The 25209-nt window shown below is 41.7% G+C and overlaps 1 protein-coding gene across 2 annotated transcripts in view; it reads right to left on the bottom strand.

Moving 5' to 3' along the window:
- cars1 (cysteinyl-tRNA synthetase 1) overlaps nt 1-25209 on the bottom strand; it is a 64036-nt gene that overhangs the window by 12001 nt on the left and 26826 nt on the right. For both annotated transcript variants that reach the window (XM_084337317.1, XM_084337316.1), the window contains 9 exons: nt 24216-24356; nt 22340-22428; nt 20929-21050; nt 20091-20203; nt 17036-17164; nt 16660-16789; nt 5109-5212; nt 2481-2578; nt 1088-1277 (listed from right to left, as the gene is read on the bottom strand). In XM_084337317.1, the coding sequence (XP_084193443.1) occupies nt 1088-1277; nt 2481-2578; nt 5109-5212; nt 16660-16789; nt 17036-17164; nt 20091-20203; nt 20929-21050; nt 22340-22428; nt 24216-24356 (1116 nt within the window). The remainder of the gene's footprint in view (nt 1-1087; nt 1278-2480; nt 2579-5108; nt 5213-16659; nt 16790-17035; nt 17165-20090; nt 20204-20928; nt 21051-22339; nt 22429-24215; nt 24357-25209) is intronic.

Here is a 25209-nt window from a genome sequence, read left to right as displayed (position 1 = left end):
TACACACTAGGGCTGAGCCCAAACGTTCGAACGTTCGGACCTTCGTTTGTTACGTTGGCATTCGAATTCTAAATCAACATTCGAATTTTTTATATATATATTTTTTCTGTGTCTATTCATTCTGTTTAAACCAATGGGTTTTTTCTTCACAGTTGCAGATAAAGATTAGGCTGCTACACTAATATTATACTATTATAGTATATGACTCGTCATAAAAATATATAATAATATAAAATAAAACATTTATCATAAATTATGTAGCCTATTTGCATCCGCTTGGCACTCGGCGCTCCATCAAGACGTCACCATCACTTTCGTATTCAAATTGAGGATTTAGTTGGGGAAAAAATTAATAATAATAATAATATATATATATTTTTTTTTAATTAAAAACGATGGTTCGAACGTCTGTTCGAAAAACCCTGACGAAGTTCGAATCCCAAAAACAGGCTTCGGGGACAGCCTTAGTACACACACTGCATAAAGTCCTGATGGAAAAATATATCTTCAAATCAGGTTTTCAATCCACCGCCCAGGGCGTACTATATATATGAGCAAAATTGTTGTACAGATAGAACCCTGACTACAGATGGATATTGCGTGCATAATATATTTCTAAAGAATAGGACATTATCATCATCATATACCGCCTGATTGGATGGTCAATCTAGGAATTAAAACAATGGGACATTCCTTTTTCACCATTGGATTAAATGTTGGGCCTTTAAAAATTAAGATTCTTCTACCATTACCATGCCCATAACCCCCCCCCACCATGCTGCTATAACACCAAGGGGATCAATAAAGGAATATCTCATCTTATTCCTATCTCAAGTTCAAGTTTCTTTATTAGTTGTCATACAAAAATACAGAATACTTTTATATGAAATGCTTTTTTCCGTTATGCTCCTGAGAGTGTGCTAGATAAAAATAGATAAAGTTTAAAATAGAAAGTCACGGTACGTAAACAAAGTGTAAACAAAAAGTGTTCAATATAGATATATACAATATACAATACAGAGTAGAAAAGAAATTAGTAACCAAGTTACAATACAATACAGTATACAGTACAATGCAGAAATCTCACCTTCAGTATAGTGGTCAGATACACAGCCACGCCCTCCATCAGCATGCGGTTGGGCGTCAGCTTAGCACTCTTCCTGCCGGCTATGTAACTGTTGCTGTGGCTGACCAGCGCTCTCATCTCCTCCATGGCGCTGCGGGTGTCCACGTTGTCACACAGAGCCTCGTGGACGGCAGCCTTCCTCTCGTAGAAACTACCAACGCGGCAAGAAGAAGAAAAACATGGGATTATTTCAGACGTTCCGATGATCCTCTCTCTGTGAATGGCCAGAACATGCAGTGAAGCGCAACAAAGCCATCTCCATCATCCAGGACTTCAAAATTGCGAGAGTGACCCCCCCCCCCCTGCACAAAAAAGGCAGCAAATTAGACCCAGGCAACTACCGCCCTGTTTCTATTCTTACCTCCATCTCGAAAGTCATGGAACTTTTTTTATACGAACAGGTCGAATCGTTGTGGGGTCAAATATTTACACTCCTAGTTTCTACCCACAGGCCTGATGAACAGTTAATCCGCTCATTACTGGATTCAGGATTGTGCATCAATATAATGTGCAATTATTTTTAACTCGTCTAATATGTACTTATTTTTACTTATGTTATTGCACATACCGCAGACAGTTTATTGTATATAAATACCTGCTTTTTATTTTATTTCATTCTACTTTCATTTAAAAAAATAAAATGTATTCCTACTTTGCTTTGCAAGTGTTGATATTTAAGCAATAATACACGAGAACCAGTGGAATATCATAGCTGTGATGCGCCCGCAGCCACGAAAGCGAAGCTCGAGTGGTGTAGGCATCCGAGAGTGGCAATATTCATGATATCCCACGGGTTCGAGTGTATTATTGCTTTTAACCAGCAAGTTGCACCGTCGGGAAAAATATAGGAGGAATACAGACCAAGTCGACGGCCTGGGCATTGAACTTGAACTGTCTGAGGTGCTGATGACTTTTTCCAACTTTCGCTTGCATTGGACTCCTCTATATCTATCCACTCGTTTGTAGTTAACGAGTACGTTAAAATCAAACGTAACGTTGTCCGCGGAGTAGGTCATTTCGTTTGATGAATGGCAGTTGAAACTTTCTACAACATTCTAAAGCCAGCGCAGTAGTATATTCATGGTAATTTAACCGTGAGTGTATCATGAATATATTACTCACGGCTTAGAACGCTCTCGACCAATCACAATGCGTGGTCGGACCTACCTGTTGTATAATGTCTGTTAATGTTGATGCACAAAAATGATCAAGACAAATTCCTTGTATGTGCAAGCTTACTTAAGACTTTTCAGATTCTCTGATTCTGCTTAGACCGGTCAGGTTGGTTACATTTGACCTCTCCACCCAAGTGAAGCGTCGTGCTCGTTACACATTATGACCTTGTCCTCCTTACCTTTGGTTAAGGTCAATCTCCGCTGCTTCCCACTTCTCAAACTGACCAGTGATATCGGTGGGATTGCGTAGAATGTCTTTAACATTGAGGAAGAACTCCTGTTGGGTGAAGAAGAAGAATTATTTAATTGTCATGCAGATTAACACACACACATGCGGGATGGGCGACACACAGGAACACACACACACACATGCACTGAGTAGCCAATGAAATGTCTCTGCACTTTTCTCATCCCATCGTCCTTCACCCCAAGGGGCGGGGACCAATCCAAGGTGCTCCTGTCCGTCTCCGTCAGGGACATGACAGCGGTAGCGATCTGTTCTGCATGTTTTGCCATTGGGTTTATCTTATTGGGAGGGGAAACCCTTGCGAGCACGGGGAGAACATATGCAAAACACAGAAAGGCCCGGGAGATACCCCACCTGGCATCATGGAAACCTGGTCCCCAAGTGGGAATTGAACCCAGGACCTTCTAGCTGTGAGGCGACAGTGTTAACCACTACACCACTGTGCCGCCTAAAGTGTGCGCCCAAGAAGCAGCACAAGGGGGGGTACGGATCATTACATTGAAGAATACAGTGATCATACAGTGCTGTGTATGGATCGCATGTACTATAATGCTGTATATACTATATATATATATATATATATATATATATATTTATTCTCACCGCATATATACCTATCCTCTGTACATGTATCTGTACATATCCTACTCTTACTATTTACACTGCTGGCCAGTAGTAGTCAGTCATACTGTATTTATTTATTATACTACAACTCTGTACATACATCTGATTAGCACTACACTCCGTAGTACTAACTAGTATATTTTGTATACCCAGTTTAATCACCGGTACATTGTATATTGCTGTTGTACTTTACTGTTACATTTGCACTCTGGTTGGATGCCAAACCTCTTTTCATTGTACTGCATTTGTGCTGTATAATGACAATACATTTTAATCAAATCTCAAATCTCGCCGTGACCGTTTCCACCTTTTCGTCGGGCTACAGAACAATAGAGCACTCCTCAAGTTAGCAAATCCAGTGACTATTACTCATTTTACTACCTACTGAGCGGCACGGTGGTGTAGTGGTTAACACTGTCGCCTCACAGCAAGAAGGTCCAGGGTTCGATTCCCGCTTGGGGACCAGGTTTCCATGATGCCAGTTACCCGGGTGGGGTATCTCCCAGGCCTTTCTGTGTGGAGTTTGCATGTTCTCCCCGTGCTCGCAAGGGTTCCCCCCCTGATAAGATAAACCCAATGGAAAAACATGCACAACAACAGATCGCTAACGCTGTGGCGTCCTTGACGAAGACGGACAGGAGCACTTGGATTGGTCCCCTGGCGCGGCTCACGTTGACGCCTGTCTGCTCCCGGCTGCCCTTGGGGGGGGAAGGACGACGGGATGGGTTAATCGCAGATACGAATTGCATGCATGCATCGCATGTGTGCCGATTGATGACCTCTGAGCAGGTCCTAAATTATTATTATTATTATGCTAATATACACTCAAGTTCGACACTGTTTGACGAACAATGTTACTTACCCTTAGCTGCCAGAGTTGTGTACAGAACTTGTAAGTCGCTTTGGATAAAAGTGTTCAGCTAAATGTCCTAGTAGCGAGAGGCATTGTGTGAAAATAACTAAATAAATCATTAAAAACTAAAACTATGGCTTGAGGCGACTACCGTTTTAACCAGTTGATTTTTAGATGCAGAGCACATCACATAGACTGGCGATGTCGTTAATACCAGTCAAAGGCATGACGTCACAACTCCGGTACCAACGTTTAATCTGACTTTCTATCATCCCTTATCCGACTTGGTGGACTGTTCACATGGTATTCTCCGTTCTTGATTATGGTATCTGATAAACCTGGCTGGCTCATGTCAATAAACTATCAGTTGTTTTCAGATATTTCTTTACCTCACTCACTCTCCCTCTCTCTGTCTCTCTTACTATCACACACACACACACACACACACACACACACACACACACACACACACACACACACACACACACACACACACACACACACACACACACACACACACACACACACACACACACACACACACACACACACACACACACACACACACACACACACACACACACACACACACACACACACACACACACACACACCCCCCCCCCCCTCTCGCTCTACACATTAACATGGACAGTGGACACACATATGAACACACACAGCTGTCTATGTCAGTGTTCAGATACTATCTCTGTACATCATATCTAAAATTCCACATATATCTATAATCCATATTATGGACGTCAATACTCCACTTGTTGGGTCTACTCTCCTGTATAAACACTTTGTTAGCTAGATCTAGGCTCTACGGCCATTACTGTAACCTATAGGTCTCACCATGTTGCAACATTACTGTCATTCTGTCAGTAAACTCTAATCATCAATTAATCAAAGACTCGGTTGTCCGACCTCCGTGAATAACATCTGGTCAAATAATCACTCACCAACAAGTATTCTACTAGTAGTAGCAGTCACTCCAAGTGAAAAAACAGAAAGACCTACATAAACAGTGATGCAATTCAAGGATGCCTTTACGGTAAACGATGGAACGAATAATGTTTCACCTACATTCATGAACTTCTCATACTGGACAGCGGACTCCATGGTGTTGGAGGAGTAATCCAGGGTGTCCTTCCAGGAGTGCATGAGGAAAGCTAGACGGAGCTGGCGAGCTGAGGGAGGCAGCAGACAGCAAGCGTTACAGTACGTTCAGACAGCAACCGTTACGTTCAGACAGCAACCGTTACGTTCAGACTAGGGATGCACCTAGGCCTGCCACGATAACAAATTTTGCTGGGCGATTAATTGCCCCCGAAAATATCGCGATAAGCGATATTATTGCGACCGGTTAGATAATTTTTTTTTGAGAAATTTATTTCCCAAAACTTTTATTTTGAAGCCCACCGCTCCGTCTTTTCCGGTGTTTTAGACTTTTATTTTGAAGCCCACCGACCGGACCGGAAGTATTGTTGTGATTATCCTAGCTTGCTGATGCTGCTGGTAGATCGACATGCTGCTGGTGGACTGGGGCCAGCTAACGTTAGCTTGCTGATGCTACTACTACTTCGACATGCTGCTAATGGGCTGGGGCCAGCTAACGTTAGCTTGCTGATGCTACTACTACTTCGACATGCTGCTAATGGGCTGGGGCCAGCTAACGTTAGCTTGCTGATGCTGCTGGTAGATCGACATGCTGCTAGTGGACTGGGGCCAGCTAACGTTAGCTTGCTGATGCTACTACTACTTCGACATGCTGCTAATGGGCTGGGGCCAGCTAACGTTAGCTTGCTGATGCTGCTGGTAGATCGACATGCTGCTAGTGGACTGGGGCCAGCTAACGTTAGCTTGCTGATGCTACTAGTAGATCGACATGAGCTAATGATAAAACAAATGTTGAGATTGTTGGTGAACAACTAACTTTAAGTTAGTTTTAACGTTAGCTACTAACGTTAAAACGCTAACGTTACACTACAAATAACGCTACTTGGTTAAAAGGAGCAACACTATTGAGAAATGTAGTTAAGCTATGTGGTGTTGCCCCACGGAGCTCCTGTGCTGTGCTCTCTGCTCTGTAGTAAAGCCAGCGGCCCGCCTCCCAACACGGACAGTGACTGACAAGGGGCACTGGTTCCACCTCATTAAAACAAACGCGCAAATAGCAATTAATCGCGCCCGTCAAAATCATTGCATTAATTTTAATTATCGCGGCAATTAATCGATTTATTGCTTATCGCGGCAGGCCTAGATGCACCGATTCGACTTTTTCGATACCGATACCGATACCTGGGCTTTGGGTATCGGCCGATACCGAGTACCGATCCGATACCCATTGTTCAATTAATAAACTGTATGCCTCACTGTGTGCAAGGCAACACCAGGCTTTACTTAAAACATTACTTTCCTAACTTAGTGAAACAAAATGTAACAAATTAACACATAGATATAAATTTACTGAATTGTTATTTAGTATTATTAAAATTAAATAACAAACAAAAAAAAAGAATAAAAGTGATGTAAAAAAAAATATATAATAATCTCCGATACCCAATCCAGCTATTTTAGTCATAACGGGGGCTGATATCCGATATCAATATCGGAGCATCCCTAGTTCAGACAACCATTACAGTACGTTCAGACACAACACAAAGTGAAATCCGCTCTCTGTGGAATGCTGTCCCTGATCATCAGCTTTTTAAAAGGCCTTTTGTTGATTTTTATCTAGTTTTAGCTCCACACATTTTATGTTCTTTTACTAGTTTTAGCCCTTCTTATTTTGTTATTTTACTAGTTTTAGCCGTTCACATTTCATGTTCTTTTACTAGTTTTATCCCTACTTATTTGATGTTCTTTTACTCTTTTACTAGTTTTAGCTCTACTTATTTTATGTTCTTTTTACTCTCTTACTAGTTTGTATGTTCTTCTACACTGTAGCGCCCTGAGATTTGTTCCACAAATATAAAGCGCCCCTACACATTTTATATATTATTATTATTATTATTATTATTATTATTATTATTATTATTATTATTATTATTATTATTATTATTATTATTATTATTATTATTATTAATAATAATTCATAATAATAATGTCTGTAAACTGTCTTGATTTACTCACAGTTGACAGTTGCAAAACTGAACAGTAACATTGTTCAGTTACAAAAAACATTTCTAAGTGTAAAGTTTAAACTATTCAATATATATATATAGGCTACAGAGCATTCATAGCAGTCTATGTCATATTAATTGTTAAGATAATGTCATAATCACGGCGAGAGCCTTCTTCACTCCTCCTCCCCCACATTCACGGCGGAAGCCTCACTCACCCCTTATCCTCTCACACCCTTATATGGGCAGCATCCGTTCCCCTGATTCACACGCTGCCAGCTCATCTATCAACACGGCTGTGACTCATCCCCTCATCAACGAGATGGTACTTCAACCTGCAGATCCTGTCCTACCCTCATCGGAGTGTTAAACTAGCTTCCTAGGTACAACGACGAACCTAAGCCTTGCAACCATGTCATCGTTGATATACCTTGTCCTAATCTGCTTCTCTCTGTGCCCAGGACCACCGCTCCAGTACACCTCCTACCTGGACGTCCCGTGCTGCACAAGGAGTGCTCCTGCTCTCGCCTATTACAACACGTACATGTTACCCCGCGCTGCACAAGGAGTGCACCTGCTCTCACCTATTGTATATCCCTGTACCTGTCGCCCTGTGCTGCACTAGGAGTGCACCAGCTCTCATCTATCATACATCCCTGTACCTGTTGTCCCGTGCTGCACAAGGAGTGCTCCTGCCCTTGCCTTTTCACATCCTTGTACCTATTGCACATTCCTGTATTTGCCTGTAAACTGTCTGCTTGAGGGAATAACATTAAAACCACCCTAAAACGCTCCATTCCCTCTCCTCCGGTGTTCTGCTATTGGGCTCCGCCAAACCCCATCCTCGCAGATAATACCTATATTTTCTCCATCACAGCTGGCAAATTCCTTGCTAAAGTTTAAACATTTCCAACTGGAGCTCTGAACTCGGCAGAATCTGCACCTGGCTCGCTGATAACAAACTATCATTACACCTGGGTAAAACAGAATCCATTCTCTTTGGATCAAATAGCAAACTCAGCAAGGCCGACGGCTTCTCTGTTACAGTGGGTGACAATATTGTCACAAGGAAAGATGAAATTACCTACCTGGGTTCCATCCTAGAGGCAAATCTTTCCTGTGACAAAATGGCAACCAATGTAACCAATGTAAACTGCTTGGCCTTACTCCTAAAACCCACCTCACCCCTGCACATTTTGACAACCTAGGATGGCTTAGAGTAGACGACAGAGTACAGCAACTTGCAATGGGCCTGGTCTACAAGATACACTACACCACTAAGATACCCATGTACAGTACATGTTGAAATACTTCCCAAAGGTCAGTGAATTCCACGACCACAACACCAGAGGGAGTTCCACAAATCATGTTCAACCCAGATTCGGCTCAAACAAGGGACTAAACACGTTTCGCAATTATGCCACATCAATGTGGAACGCCCTACCCAGAGCTGTAACGGAATGTGAATCCCTACCCACCTTCAAAACCACTCTCAAAGAGCACATACGGGTGGCTGCAATTAGAAACTGGCCCCGGTAAATGTCCAAATCACCCCCCACCCACCCCTCTCTAATGTACAGTTTCTTCCCCTTCGGATGTATATTTTTTTTATTATCTCTTTTTCTTAAACAGTACTGTATATTTATATGTATTGTATGTCATAAATGTCTTGATTAATTGAAAATGGAGGACCCTTATGTAAACAAGACGAAAGTCTTTCTCTGGTCTGCATTCTCTTAACAATTGTGTGTTTTGAGCCGTACTGTATTGGGCCATGCAAAATAAATGGTTTGGTTCCGGTTGCCGACCAACCCTGCCGATTTAGGTGCGACCCAAATTTATTTTATGAGTTAAAAAAATAATAAATGTATTAAAAAATATATATATTTACCGTATATATATATTAATTTTATTTACAATAAAGTTTAGTTAAATCTTTGTCAAAAAGTGCAGTCCATGTCAATAATGAGAATATAGCGCGGCCGGGTAGTGCAGCGGACTAAGCGTCAGTCTACCACCACAGAGACAGTGGGATCGAATCCAGCTGTGGTGCTTACTTAGTGCTTAGTGTTAGAGGGTGGGTCCTGGTCGTTGTAAAACAGCGACTCCTACAGTTCGGTCGGGGCACCTGCACAGCAAGGAAAGGATCTAAGAGAGGTAGTGTGACCTTCCACACGTTACACTCTCCCAGTGAGAGTCCGCGCTGCCAGGTGAAAAGAAGCGGTGGGCTGGCTACACATGTGTCGGAGGAAGCATGTGTGATAGTCTCCGCCCTCCCGGACCGACGGTAGGGGGTAGAGTGCGCAGCGACCAGGAAGGGGATTGGGAATTGGCATAATGACTAACATTGGGATGGAAGAAAAACGGAAAAAGGAGGAAAAAGATAATAATAATGAGAATATATAAAAAGCAAGTATTTCACAACATTTGCACAGCTCTCTAACGTCAGGATATTTAGTGAGTACCGTAATTTTCGGACTATAAGCCGCGCCTTTTTTCGACCCTGAGGCTTATATAACGGTGCGGCTTATATGTGACTCACGTGACCAAACCCGAAAATGTAAAAATCTAAATATTGCTTTTTTGACTGCATTGAAATGTTATTTATCTGTTCCCTTATTTGCTAAACTTAATACAACTTGTAAATGAGTTAATTCTTGTTATTTGTCTGACAGTATTGTGTCCCAATGCTGGTGGGAAGACTACAAACGAGAAGCTGGGTGTGGTCTGTCTGCGCGTGCACTTAGCGAGGTGTTGAAACACACAAGAATAGCGAAATGTTAATACACTTATCATAACGTTATAAGTTATAGCAACTTAACTTGTGACAAACGGCAGTGTTATTACGCGTTGCACTGACTCCGAAAAGACCATCATAAAACGCGAGTCGGGTCATTTTGTCATTAACCCATTCTCTGCCGGGCTTATATCCATCCTAAACCATCCTCTGCCAGCGCTATTTGTCTATGGAGATGTTCCCCTTCTTTGCAGGGCTATAACCTTTTAAATTGTATTGCTAAATTGACATTACTATGGCCCATTCAACATCAATTATCTATCGTTCAGGATGTAGGAACGTTTTACTTTTTCATTCACACATTCATACTAAAATACCGTCTAGAGTATAAATATGTTTTTATCGTTTTCTGCAGTATTTCATAGAACGTGAGATATAGGCATAAATGCATATATTAGCTTATCAAATGCAGTTTGATACCGATCAACATTATATTAAAAATTTCAACTGTACATGGTCCTAATCGTCATGGCGGGTGAACGGAAGGGGGGGCGGGGGGGTAGTTTATAATTCAATGACCGACGTTAAATGATTTATGTAGTATGGGTGATATATTGATCAGAGCAGTTTGTATCGAAAATGATAAAGAAAAACGCTGAAACTCACCCCAGTCTCCTCGTAGCGTTCGGCGATGAGAGTGGAGCAAACAGATCCCAATTATGGGATGTTGATCGATGCGATCCATTTCCGGTTTGTATATTACTAATACACGTCCAAATCATGTTGATTATTGAGTTATGGCAAAGATTCATATCGACGGTGTCTGTATTGAGCCCCGGGACGATCACCGAGTGGCCGGGCGAAAATAGGGGACGGGCACTTCCGGTTTGGGCACTTCCGGTTTGGCAACTCGCCGATCGGCCACCAGGGGGCGGTATTGAAGCGTTGCAGAGTTGTGCCGAGTCCCACAGCATCAGACAAGGCTCCGTGAGGGATATATGAATACCATGACGAAAATATGAAATATTGATCTCAAAAACACCTTACGGAGTTATTGGCAGACAACGCATGGCGGAGAAACCCGCCTTAACACGTGAATGGCGGAGAATGGGTTAAACAACATTAAATCACATTTAGAATGTCACAAATTTTATGAGCGAACGAATTTCGTTCGAGTGTATTTATTGCAACCTAATGTCATCAGAAAGTAATTTAATCAACTACAGTTTAGTACTGTTTTCGCCTTGACAGTCGCCACTATGCGCGCACCTCTGCCTTGTCATCTCGCCCCTATATGCTGCACGCTCTGCCATGGGTTAAGTCACACTTAACCCTTTGTGTGCCTTGGCTTGACTGCAGCGGCGATTGGAAGCAGTGCCTGTTCTCTGTGTTGCTTCTCTTTGTGACTCGTCGGCGTACCGGCAGCGTGCAGCGCGACAATCAGAATAAGAAATTATCTGGCTAGATTGACCCACATCATATGAATACTATAATACATTTACATTTAGTCATTTTGCTGAGGAAAGGGGGGGGGGGGGGGGGGGTTGCGATGTGTTTGCTCAAAATAAAGTACCAAACATTTGCACATGCAACAAAGAAAATAGGCCTTTACAATATTCAAAAGAAAATGGGGAAAACTCAAAGAAAATAACAAACAACTTAGGAATTATATTTCTTTTGGAAGATGGATTTTTACAGCCAACGGCCACGAGGGGACCTCCTAAATCTATCCTAAAAACGAAAGCAAAAGCTGGAGGCCGGAAAAGAGTGCAGGTAGCGCGCAAAAGTAAAAGTGGAACCGAGAGACAGAACGAGAGCAAGACAGACAGACATTACGAGAGCGAGACAGTTTGTGCAAAGGAAGTTTTCATGGACAACACCTCATTATGGAAAACAAACGTAGATATGCATATGGTGCAACTTTTAAGTTAAAGGCAGTCAATCTGGCAGTAAAAGAAGGAAATAGAGCTGCTGCACGTACCCTTGGCATCAATGAGTCAATGGTGAGACGTTGGAGACGCCAGCGGGAAGAAATGTCTCAATGCAAAAAGTCAAAAAAAGCTTTCAGAGGTAATAAAAGCAGATGGCCCGAACTTGAAGACTTTCTTGAAGATTGGGTGAACACACAGAGAGCAGACGGCAGAGGTGTTTCCACTGTGCAGATCCGACTGAAGGCCAAAACAGTCACCACCGAAATGAAAATTTTAGAGGTGGACCATCTTGGTGTTTCAGATTTATGAGACGAAAGGGACTGTCCATCAGGGCGCGGACGACTGTGTGTCAGCAACTCCCTCCCGACGACCAGGAAAAAATAACAAACTTCGGCGAATTCACACAAAGAAAGATAGAGGAATATTCCATCGGACCGGACCAGATCATAAATATAGATGAAGTGCCTTTTGACGTTTGACCTGCCTCTCACTAGGACTGTTAACAAGAGAGGTGAATCGTCCATCACGTTGAGAACCACTGGCCACGAGAGACCGTATTTCACTTGTGTTCTTGGCTGCACAGCATCTGGATTAAAGCTTCCACCAATGGTGATTTTTAAGCGGATTACAATGCCAAAAGAAAAGATCCCGAACGGCATCTCCTTTAAAGTCAACAAGAAAGGGTGGATGATGGAAAGCGTAATGAAGGAGTGGCTGAATGAGTGCTACGTCAAGCGCCCTGGAGGATTCTTTCGCCAAAAAAAAGCGTTGCTCATTTTGGACAGCATGAGGGGGGCCCATTAACAGAGTCTGTGAAAGCAGCCATCAAGAGCACAAACTCAATTCCAGCTGTGATTCCTGGGGGCACAACGAAGCATCTGCAGCCAGTCGACATCGGTGTCAATCGTGCGTTCAAAGTGGCACTACGCGTTCAGTGGGAGGCGTGGATGACTAGCGGCGATAAATCATTCACAAAAACTGGTCGCATGCGAAAAGCAACTTTCGCTCAAGTTTTTGCGAGTGGATCCTGACAGCGTGGAGGAATGTCAAAACATCCACGATCACCAACGGGTTCCGAAAAGGCTGGACTGCTGCGTGATGAAGAGGAGGACGCCGCCACAGCTGAGGCCCTTCAGAGGCTGTTTGATTCCGACAGTGACGAAGAGGAGTTTTTTGGTTTTGGGAGCGACAACGAAGGAGAGAGGAGAGTGGGTGACGAAGCCACCCTGAGCCTGTTCGTTTCTGACACTGAAGATGAGGACTTTGGTGGTTTTAGTACGCAGGAAGAAGAAGATGAGGATTAATGACTTGACTTTTCTGGTTACAGCAGCCGTGTACGGCACCTTAGCCTAAAACAGTGTTTCTCAAAGTGGGGGGCATGCCCCCCAGGGGGGGCACAGAGGCATGACAGGGGGGGGCCTTGAGATTTATAAAAAATAAAATAAAAAATTTGATTACAGAAAATGATCACTAAAGTGCTATCTGTTGCAGCTGCACAGTTCTCCATGAAAATACCATTTCTCAAAATCTGAAAATCATTATTTAATAAAACACAGAAAAGGATCACCAAGTTACTCTGGATAAAAAAAAACTTTACAGACAACATTGAGACAAAGCTTCCTGACACATCTCCATCCAAACTCTTGGAAGAACTCTTTGAAATCTCATCTGATACCACCCAGAGAGCTAGTTTCAGAGTGTGGTGCTGAGTACCAAGTATCTCATCTCATGGCCCACCAAGTATCTCATGATGCAGCAGTTAAGGTGTTGATACCATTCAGCACCACATACAGTATCTGTGTGAAGCTGGCTTTTCATCCATGACAGCTCTGAAAACAAAATATAGGGCCAATTTGAAAGGTCACGATATAAATTTCAATACATTTAAACATGGCCCATTTCATGACTATTTTGTTGGGGCGAGGGGGCCCAAAATATTTTGGTCCGCCAAAGGGGGGCCTGACAGAAAAAGTTTGAGAAGCACTGGCCTAATATTTAATAAAATAAATTCCCTACCTACCCATGGCCTTAACTGACAACCAACAGGAACCAAACAATTTATTTTGTTAGGCCTTGTACCCATTCTGCAAAAAGTTTTCAATCAATCAATCAATCAATCAATCAATCAATCAGCTCATGCAGTCTGTGGCACCTGGAGCGAAGCTGCATCCGCTTGTGTCCTCTCATAGACTTTGTATGCATTCCTGTTTTGCGTTGTATTTGAAGAGAATGTCATGTTAAATCTGGATTTAGTACCACCAGGCGCCCGATAGAGGGCAGCAAAGACTGTGAATGAGCTGTCCCCGAAGTCTCTTTTTGGGATTCGAATTTGGCAGGGTTTTTCTAACAGACCTTCGAACCATCGTTTTTAATTAGGGATGCACCGAATGGGAAATTCTTGGCCGAAACCGATACCGAAAATAAAAAACATTTGGCCGAAAACCGAATGGCCGAAAATGATTAATATAAATATATATATAATGTATTTTTTTTTTTTCAGCTACCTGATTATGGCAAAAGACATGATTATGGCTAAACTTAACTTAAATAATATTAATAATCACTATTATGGGCCCATAAAACATTTATTCAGCACTTTTGAATGCATACATTAATTTCAGACTGACTGCTGAAAGATTGTACAATTTAAACATTTTCTCTTTGCATACAACAAAATGTGCATTAAAGTCAAGTGCATTTTCTTTTCTCTGTAGGATTCTCTTTGACATTCTGTGATATATTTTCGGTGCTAAAACCCTTTCGGCCGAAAGCCGAAGAGAGAGAGAGAGAGAGAGAGAGAGAGACACTAACCCTCACTGGGACCAGCTTGGTTGACATTCAACCAGCTCCAGATCCCTCCGTTCAAACAACCAAATCTGCCTAAAAATCCCTGAAGGGAAATCGGGCTTTCGCAGTCGCAGCACCAACCCTCTGGAACAAGCTCCCACTCAACCTGAAATCTGCAAGCACTCTACGGACCTTTAAGGCCATGCTCAAAACCCACCTTTTCGCCATAAACAATCCATGAGCTAGTTTTTTTTATTGTTGTATGTGTGGTGTATTATGCCTGTCTGTTCTCTATCTGCTTGGTTGGACTGCATGTATTTTTTGTTTTCGTATTGTTCCTGTCTTTTTTTGTTTCTCTTTCTCTCCCGGGATGCGCCCCGGGCCGATGCAACCATTGGTTGAGGGGCGCAATATAAATAAATGTATCATATCATATCATTAGCAGCTAACGTTAGTTTAGGTCACCGAACTGTCACATATGCATCTAAATAATTTGTCCGGTTCCCTGAGGAAGTACAGGCGCTGCTGGGCCTTTTTGATGATGGCAGTGGTGTTAATGTCGTATTTGAGTTTATTGCTGATGTGGGTGCTGAGGAACTTGAATGATTCAGTTAGGGTTATGGGTTGGTCTGAGATGGTTATTGGGAGTATGGGTGTTGAGTCCTGAACATACACTTTGACTGGTGTTTTTGATAGGGTTTACGGCTACGTTTGAAAAAGAAACACAACATCACTTACCGTGTTACACAGACTGTATTGATCTATTTGTGCGACGTTAAATACATCTCGGCCCCGTACCGATCGGGCGTAACACATTCGGTGCCAGACCTGAGATATCCCGGGTTAACTCGCCATGCGTTGGGCGCCAGACCCGAGATATCTCGGGTTTTGGTCGTTATTTCTTTTATTCGATATTTTTATTCATTTCAGGCACACAGACCTCAGGGGTTACCATAGGGAATCATTCTGAGATCGCCAGAGTGCAATACCGGCGGCATCCTGCTAGGTGGCAGTATCGCCCACCCTTTGAAACCCTCCTTCACACCGGGTGTTACACTTAAATCCCTCCGGGCGCCATATTTTGGGTCAGGCAAGTCTAGCGGTTCACCCGATCACATTGAAACGCGTCCAATGACCCTCCATGCATGTGTGTGCCGGATTATGTCGAGGACACGATGGACACCAATACTGGAAATCGCAATCAGACAATTGGAATATTCTTTTTTGAATACCCCCAAATGTAAGGACTATATGACATCAATTCCAGCTTGATCGTACAATGTTTTCATATCGATCCAGCTGATAATGGCTGGCGCCCAATGTGTTAACAGGTTTAGAGCATGCCCTCTCTATTATCTTCTTAAATCTCAAGACAGCTACATAACATCTCTCCTGGTATGTACTGTATAGTCTCACCACCAGCCTTTATTATAGAACCTAAATGAATATTTTTATTTTATCCACTTTTTCTCCTCTTTTTCTATTTTTTCTCCCATCCCAATTTTTCGCTGTGCCAATTCTCCCCTCCCCTGTCTTGAACGTTGCTCGCATATGCCCCCCACTGGCCAGTTGTAGGGAGGATAGAAGCCTTGCATCACGTGTCCCCTCCGATACATGTGGAGGCAGCCTGTCACATCTTTTCCCCTGCCAGCGCCGACTTTCATTGGCGTAACGTGTGGGAGGCTCACACTACCCCCGCCATTTCCTGTCTCTGCTGTGCAGCGTCCCCCAACCGACCTGTAGGAGTCGCTGTCCACAACGTCCAGATTACCACCCATCGACTTCCACCCGCTAACTCTGCCAATTGAGTTAGTATGACGGCCGGCCCAAGCCGGAGGCGACGCCGACAGCCGGATTCGAACCCGGTGTCTCTTGCGTTGGTGACGAGCGCAATGTCCGCTGTGCCACCCAGCCGCCTCTAAATGAACATATTTCAAATACAACTAATGAACCAATCTCAAGAAAAAACACATTCAGAAGTATCTAAGTAACTACGTATATGCACTGTAGCAATGACATGTTAAAACAGGGCTTTCCTAGCTGACGAGCTATCTCACCTGTATTCTTTGCCAAGGCATCCTTTATGGTGATAAAATTCTTGAGAGATTTAGACATCTTGCAGCCTGCGATTGTCAGGTGCCCAGTATGCAAGAAGTAACGCACCCAGTGGTCGTTGTCATAGAAAGCCTGTGAGGAAAAGAAACACATTTAAAATGAATTAAAGTTTCACAGGTAAGCCTGACATACAACCACCTTTACCGTACACACAAACAATTAGCAAAAAGCCATTTTAAACAGTGCAAGCTGAGAGCCTCATTTAAATGTGTCTCGATTCCAAATCATTGTGAATGTTTCTGCTAAGCTTGTCGAACAATCATCTGTGTCACTACACTTGTAAAGAGAAAAACACGTATTTACAGACATAGCTCTTACCTCGGACTGAGCCAACTCATTGTCATGATGGGGGAATCTGAGATCGAACCCCCCTCCGTGGATATCCATGGACTCTCCCAAGACAGAGCCAGCCATGGCTGAACATTCAATATGCCAGCCGGGCCTCCCCTGTCAAAACAAACAGGACTTTTATCCTTTTATCAACCTTTAAACAATGGATATGCGTTTATTAATGCAGGAAATTGGAATACATATTTCTTTGCACAATACTGCACATTCTAATTTAGTGTATACCCTACTACAATCCTGCAGAATTGTACAGCCCTGTCCTATTATATTCCATTGTATTTTATTCTACTTTAATTGTCTAGTAATGTTGATGCACCGAAAGACCAAGACTAATTCCTTGTATGTGCAGCTTACTTGGCGATAACGACATTTCTTATCCTGAGTTTAGGTTAATTGATACAGCTCTACACAAGTTCCATTTGTTATCTAGCTATAGTGGAACCTAAGCATTAAATCTCTATATCCATTTGAAGCACTACTCAGATTTTCTTTCATCAAATTTGGATTCTTAACCTGTTAAGCTGTAGCCCTATTTTCAGAAATTTCCCCTAAAGGTACATGCCCAAGTAAATGGAAGATTGCTCCACTTCTACAAGGTCAATTTGCATGTTCTTTTTGTGATGAAACAAAGGAGAATATAAATTATGATTTTCTTTGCATCTTTGCCGGTGAATAACACCATGTTACAATTGTGCAACCACCGAGCTCGCTCACTGAGCTCATTCACCACGTTCTTGAGATAAAGTGTACAAAAATCTAAGCAAATGAATAAAGGAAAGATGATTAAACAGAAGGAATTGTAGATACAGTAATAAATTATAATCCATTTGAATTATAAATTCATATTTGACCTTGAACTTGACCTTATTATGGCCAAATCATACATCTATGGATAGGGAAAAAGCTCCTCATTCCAATGACAGTGTTAAATCTGGATTTAGTCATTTCCTCACGTTTTTTTGATAAGAGAGATAGAATCCGCATTTTCCCGATAAATTCTTATTTTCGGTAAATCTTAAAAACATCTGTAAACAAATGTAGTGCTGAAAATCACTCTTGGCTACATTTGAAAAATAAACACAACATTAATTAATACGGTCTGTATTGATCGATTTATGATAAAAACAGCAGGGTCCCCCAATTGGGACCCTACAGCTTATTAAAAGGTATGATTTGAATATGTTAAATATGTATATGGGAACAGATGTATTATCCAGTACGAGAATTAAATCATACCATAAATCCATCTCTACAGAATGTATGAATTAATGTTGCGTTTTCTTTTCAAATGTAGTAAAGACCCTAACCGTGTCAAAACAGCAGTCCACTTATTATTGTATACATGAGTCTCTGAAATAAAATTGAAAACAACAATAATCAGGGCTCGGAATTAACTTTTTTACTTGGTAGCACTGGTGCTCCCAACTTCAAAAGGTTTGTGGAACACCAGCTAAAATGTAGGAGCACCCACCAAAATGTACGGAGCACCAACAATATATTTTTGTATCCACTTTTTCTCCTCCTGTTTTTCGGTGTTTTTCTCCCATCCCAATTTAGTCGTCATGCCAATTCCCCCCTCCCCTTCCTGGTCATTGCTCGCATGTGCCCCCCACTGGTCGGTCTAGGGAGGGTTGATAGATACCATCACATGTCCCCTCCGATACATGCGGAGTCAGCCAGCCACTTCTTTTCACCTGCCAGCGCGGACTCTCATTGGTGAGGTGTAACGTGTGGGAGGCTCACACTACCCTCACCATCTCCCTTCCTCGCTGTGCAGGCGCCCTGACCGACCTGTAGGGGTCGCTGTTTACAATGACCAGATTACCACCCACCGGCTTCCCTCCCGCTGACTCTGCCAATTGAGCCAGTATGACGGCCGGCCAAGCCGGAGGCAATGCTGACAGCCGGATTCGATACCAGTGTCTCTCGCGTTGGTGACGAGCGCTTAGTCCGCTGCGCCACCCAGCCCAGGGCTCCAGACTAACTTTTTACATTGGTTGCACCAGTGCACCTAACTTTTTCATTTAGGTGCACCCAAAAAATTTCACTGCGCCTTTTGTTGCTGCAATAATACATTTTAAGCATTACCTTTACCGTTACCTTTTTTGTCAGTTCCCATACACATTAGTAATTTCTTAAGATGTTATGTAAATGATTGTAAACAAACAGGAATAAGACAGGTACAAGCACCGCAAAATGTTTCTTTACAAAAAAACGATCTATAGTTCTCTTCATTTTGATTAAATTACGCGCTTGTAGCTAGTAAGTGAACTTGTGGTGTCGCTCAATGAGGAGTGTGAAAACAAAATTAAGGTGGCTGGTAGATTTAAAAAACTACCAGCCAGAAATTATAAATAGCTTTTTAGTATATCGCCATGTGTTATTATTACTATATACTCTCTCATGCAATTTTCAATTAATATCATAAACAACATAAGGAATATTAGCATAATTTTGAGTGGACTGAAGGAATAAGTCAGCGTTAATAGTTTAAAATGCAGATAATTTATTCAAACATGTATATTTAGTGTAGTGCTGTCCTAAATATAATTGTATATGCTTTGAATACTACTTGGTGTTTCCTAACGAGTATTCGAAACAATAAGATTAACATTTCATAATTAACCAATCAATCACAAATCATGAGTGTTGGCTACCATTCTGTTCTATCCAGTAGCAACCAGAGACCGTCACTGTCAAATTTCGTTGGCAACATGCATTCTGAATCACCGTTTTATGAGACTAGGAGAAGTGGGGTCGGGAGAGAGACAGAGACAGAGGCACATACTGAGTGTACAAACTAGCGAATGTACAGAGAGAGGGACGTTCGGGGAGGGGGGGGGGGGAGGTCGCACCAGAACAATTATTTGCACTCGGACAAATGCTCCCAATTATATTTTGAGGTCGCACAGATTGAATTTCGGGAGCATATTTCGAGCCCTGAATAATGATAAAATATCTAAATATCTCAAATAAAATATACTAAAACGAGGAAGAGAAAGAACAGCATTCCAGTCAGACTCACCTTCCCCCAGGGGGAGTCCCATGACGGTTCTCCGGGCTTGGAGGCTTTCCACAGGGCGAAGTCGTTCTGGGACCGCTTCTCACTCAACCGGTCAGCAGAGATGCTCAGGTCTCCTAAAGTGTCAGATGGATTTAGAAATGTCTTGACAACCAGTCTGAGAATGTCGGGAGGACTGGTCCTCAAGTCCCTTCACTGGCTCCCTGTCTCACTCAGGATCAAGTACAAAGTCTCCCCGCTCACTCACCAATGCCTCCACGGAAACCCCCCCCTCTACCTTAAAGAACTCATCACCCCTCACTGCTCCTCACGACATCTTCGCTCCGGCCAGGCAAACCTCCTCCAGCGCCCAAGGACCAAACTCTGCACTATGGGAGATCGGGCTTTCTGCTCATCCAATCCCAGTCTGTGGAATGCTCTCCCTGACCACCTGAGAGCACCAGACTGTGGATGCTTTTAAAAAGGGCCTCAATACTCATCTTTTTAATAGAGCCTCTTGTTGATTTTTATCTAGTTTTAGCTCCACACATTGTATGTTCTTTTACCGGTTTTAGCCCTTCTTATTTTATGTTTTACTCTTTTTACTCCTTACTAGTTTTAGTCTTGCTTATTTTATATATATATATATATATATATATATATATATATATATATATATATATATATATATATATATATATATATATATATATATAAAATGTACTCTCTTGCTAGTTTTTATGTTCTTTTCAAATGTAGTGCTTTCAGATTTGCTCCACAACTATAAAGCGCCCTACAAATCAAATATATTATTATTAGTGACCGACTGATCTTCAAGAGTTGTAAAAATCCAAACATTTACCCTCTCCCTCCTGTAAAGCGGTCTGGTCACCGACTGCTTCAGGCACCAGTTTGCCGTACGAGTGCTTGTGACTGCCGTCGAATCTTGCCGTGTCGAAGTAAACGGAGCCGTTGGATTCATAGCTGCGAGAATGAGAAAAGTTCAAGTTCAAGTTTTGCTTTATTTGTCACAAGGTACCAGGGCTGACCTCGACTAGTCGAATAGTCGACTAATCCATCGAAAGGAGCCGTAGTCGACTGCCAACCTCTTGGTCGAATGCAAACAAATAAAAAATTATTACCGTAATTCCTCTAATAGTAACCCCGGCTTGTATTTGTTTAAACTGTAGCGGGTACCAGGCTTGTATTAGGAGGAGGCCTGTATAAGAGGGAGGCCTATATTTCAAATTTTCAAACGGATCATAATGAATAAATCAACATTTTGTGTCAGTTTGAACCCAGTAAAATGTACTGGGTTCATTTATTGAAACCAAGTACTGTATGAAATAGTAAACAGTGCAATTACAGGTGGTCACTGGTCATTTCAACGTTTTCAAAGTGAAATCAAGTAACTAGCTCAGTATGCAGCTCAGTATATTAGTAACCCGGCTTGTATTAGGAGGCCGGCTTATAATTGCTTAGCTCAAGAGCGCACCCGGCCATTAATAGAGACCCGGCTTGTATTTGAGACCCGGTTACTATTAGAGGAATTACGGTATATATATATATATATATATATATATATTTTTTTTTTTTTTTTTTTTTAATCATTCTTTCCAAAAGCAAAGAGGCCTAGAAGCGTGGCTAATGCTAATGGAGCACATACCAGCGAGGCTAACTGCCTAAGAAAACTGGCACAGAGGCACTGAAAGAGGATTTCACACACTAGACATATCAAGATGTAGCCATCAGTGGACCAATTGCATGCTTTCGCAGAGGACAAGGAGCACAAGAAGCCTTCAGTCGACTTCTTCAGACATTAAGCCCTCCCCACAGCCCAAATGGAATGATCCCCCCCAAAAATAAAAAGATAATAATTTTAAAAAGAAAATGCATTCGGGGGGGGGGTAGTCGACTACCAGTCGACTATCTGCCAATTTCGGCCAATCAAAGTCGACTATACAAATCCTTAGTCATACCTTAGGTACATTATAGTGAAATGCTTGGTTCTGTATGACCCTCCTGAGTGTGCTTCATACAGTAAAAAGTAAAAGAATAAAGACCAAACACTATACAAAATATACAATATACAAAACTAAAATGTACCAAATGCAAAAATGAGGTAGAGAGCTAGTGCAAATCCTTTAGTAGTAAATAGATTAAAAAAAAATGGTGTAGTGTTAAAACAAGAACTCTATATGATGTTGTGCTTATTATGGAAGACAATCTGGATGTGATCGGGTGGAGAGATCAGAGGTAAGTTGCTTCCTTACGCGTAGCTGTTGGAGACGATCTTCTTCACAAAGTCCACGATCTCTGGCACATATTCACTGACCCGCGTCAGGACATCGGGGGGAAGGACCTGGCGTCACAGACAGAGTTTAATTACAACTACTGACCATATTCACTGACCCGCGTCAGGACATCGGGGGGAAGGACCTGACGCCACAGACAGAGTTTAATTACAACTACTGACCATATTCACTGACCCGCGTCAGTGCAGTACATCGGGGGGAAGGACCTGACGCCACAGACAGAGTTTAATTACAACTACTGACCATATTCACTGACCCGCGTCAGTGCAGTACATCGGGGGGAAGGACCTGACGCCACAGACAGAGTTTAATTACAACTACTGACCATATTCACTGACCCGCGTCAGTGCAGGACATCGGGGGGAAGGACCTGACGCCACAGACAGAGTTTAATTACAACTACTGCCCATATTCATTGACCCGCGTCAGTGCAGTACATCGGGGGGAAGGACCTGGCGTCACAGACAGAGTTTAATTACAACTACTGCCCATATTCACACGCCGGCCATTTTGTCATGCTCTAAAGCAGTGGTTCTCAACTGGTCTAGCCTCGGGACCCAACATTTTCCTTAGTCATTAAGTCGCGACCCAAATTTCTTAACCACTATGATTTTTTATTTTTTTTGCAGTAATACACAATCTTTCATGCATTGTTAAAAACATGAAATAAACTCAAAGTGCAACTAGGGCTAAAAACCCAATGAAATAAAATAATAATAAATAATATATGCTTCTTAGCAGATTTCTTAGCTTAACATAACAGACCTAAGTTTGGGGGAACTAATGGGATAACTGGGGTTGCAACAAAAGTGCAACTAGGGCTAAAAACACAATGAAATAAATAATAATAATAATAATAATAATAATAATAATAATAATAATAATAATAATAATAATAATAATAATAATAATAATAATAATAATAATAATAATAATAATAATAATAATAATAATAATAATAATAATAATAATAAATAATATATCCTTCTTAGCAGACTTCTTAGCTTAACATCCCAGGGAACTAATGGGATAACTGGGGATGTTGTTTGCTCCTGACAAGAGTCTCAAAGTCTGGGGTGATGGTAGACAAAGCAACTCTGAGGTCATGCTCAATGTCCAATCTGTTCCTCTGCTTTGTCTTAAGCCACTTCCACAAAGATAGGTAGCAAAAAAAAAATTATAAAAAAAAAAAAAAAAAAAAAAAAATTAAAACATTTTTTATTTTATTTTTTACAACACACATCCGCGACCCAATCAAAATGACCCCGCGACCCACTTTTGGGTCGCGACCCACCAGTTGAGAAACACTGCTCTAAAGTGCAATAACAAGCATGGCTCTTTTGCCTAAGATAAGGTGTTCCTTTATTGATCCCCTTGGGGAAATGCAGGCAGTATAGCAGCACGGGGAAGGGGTGGTACAGGTATGGGCATGGTAATAGTAAATAAATTAAACATAAATATAGGCAATAAAATTATAGTACAGTAGAAGAGTGTAAACAATAAGCAGTGTAAACAATACAATTAACTCTGAATATAAGCAGGTAGGCAGTGTGATCAAAGGTGCAGATGAGGGTCTGTATGCCCAATCAGTTATATTATATGTTACAATAAATATGGTCAATCATTTATAATCTGAATATATACTATGAGTAAGTAAAGTACACAGTATACACAGCAGCAGGTGCAGTAAACATAAGGTACCCTTATCTAAAGGTCACAGTTTAACGGCAGTCAGATTCTACTTTTAATCAGGATATGGATCATTGATCATTAATTTAGATGGACATTATAACAATAGCAAAAAGAAAACAAAAGATTTTAAGCTTCCACCTACATTCAGTGTCTCCATGTCTGTGTGGTACTCTCCCTCCCAGTACTTAGGAAGAATAGAGAAGATGGAGTTCTCTGTAACCTGGCTGCCAAACTGGGCGTCAAGCCATTCAGCCAGCAGGTCCTTGGCTTGCTCCAACAACACCTTTTGAATCAAAGACACAAGGACACAAATCATACCTACATCACATTCTGTTTAGCCTTTTAGCGTAAAGGCTAGCATAAAGAATATACGTTGTGTATCATGTTTAGTCTATAGTTTTAGTTTATAGTCTATAGTTTATAGCTATTTATACAGTTAGCATAGTATAGATAGAATATACATTGTGTATTATGTTTACAAATCTACTACGGTTGAGGAGCCCCGAAATGAACAAACACTGTGGGCTAGATCCACAAAGAATGGCTTGCACGGTGCTAGTTGCACCCTACTTACAATTCATTATGAATTGAAAATGGGGGACCCTGGTGTAAACAAGACGAAAGTTGTTCTCTGGTCTGCATCCCCTTAACAATTGTGTGTATTGAGCCTTACTGTATTGTACCCATTCTGCAATCTGTTAATAAAGTTTTCAATCAATCAATCAATCAATCAATCAATCAATCAATCAATCAATCAATCTCTTAGCTGGACACGGTGAGAGCACTCCTCTTAACACATTCAGAGCCGGCCGGATATGACCAAATTAGGGCTTGTAGGCCAGCACTTTAATCAATGGGAGGACGGGGATATTTGCGAACGCTTAAACTATATCTTAAATTATGACTATGGGTCTAATACACCTGTTGCTTATCAATGACTTGCTTGCAGTCAACATGTACGAAACAGATTGTTTTTTCATCTGTACATTTCTGTTGTATACCGTTTTGAATACGAGTATAGTTTTGGAGATTTCTATTTTTTTTTTAACCCGACTATCATCGTGATTGGCACGGAATGGGTTAAGCCAAAGCTCATTTATCTTGCACGTATTTTGCATTAATTGTTTATACTATTA

Source organism: Notolepis coatsorum (genome assembly GCF_963971535.1).
Source record: "Notolepis coatsorum genome assembly, chromosome: 20".
Lineage (NCBI taxonomy): Eukaryota > Metazoa > Chordata > Actinopteri > Aulopiformes > Paralepididae > Notolepis > Notolepis coatsorum.
This window is presented reverse-complemented; position numbering and strand designations above follow the sequence as displayed.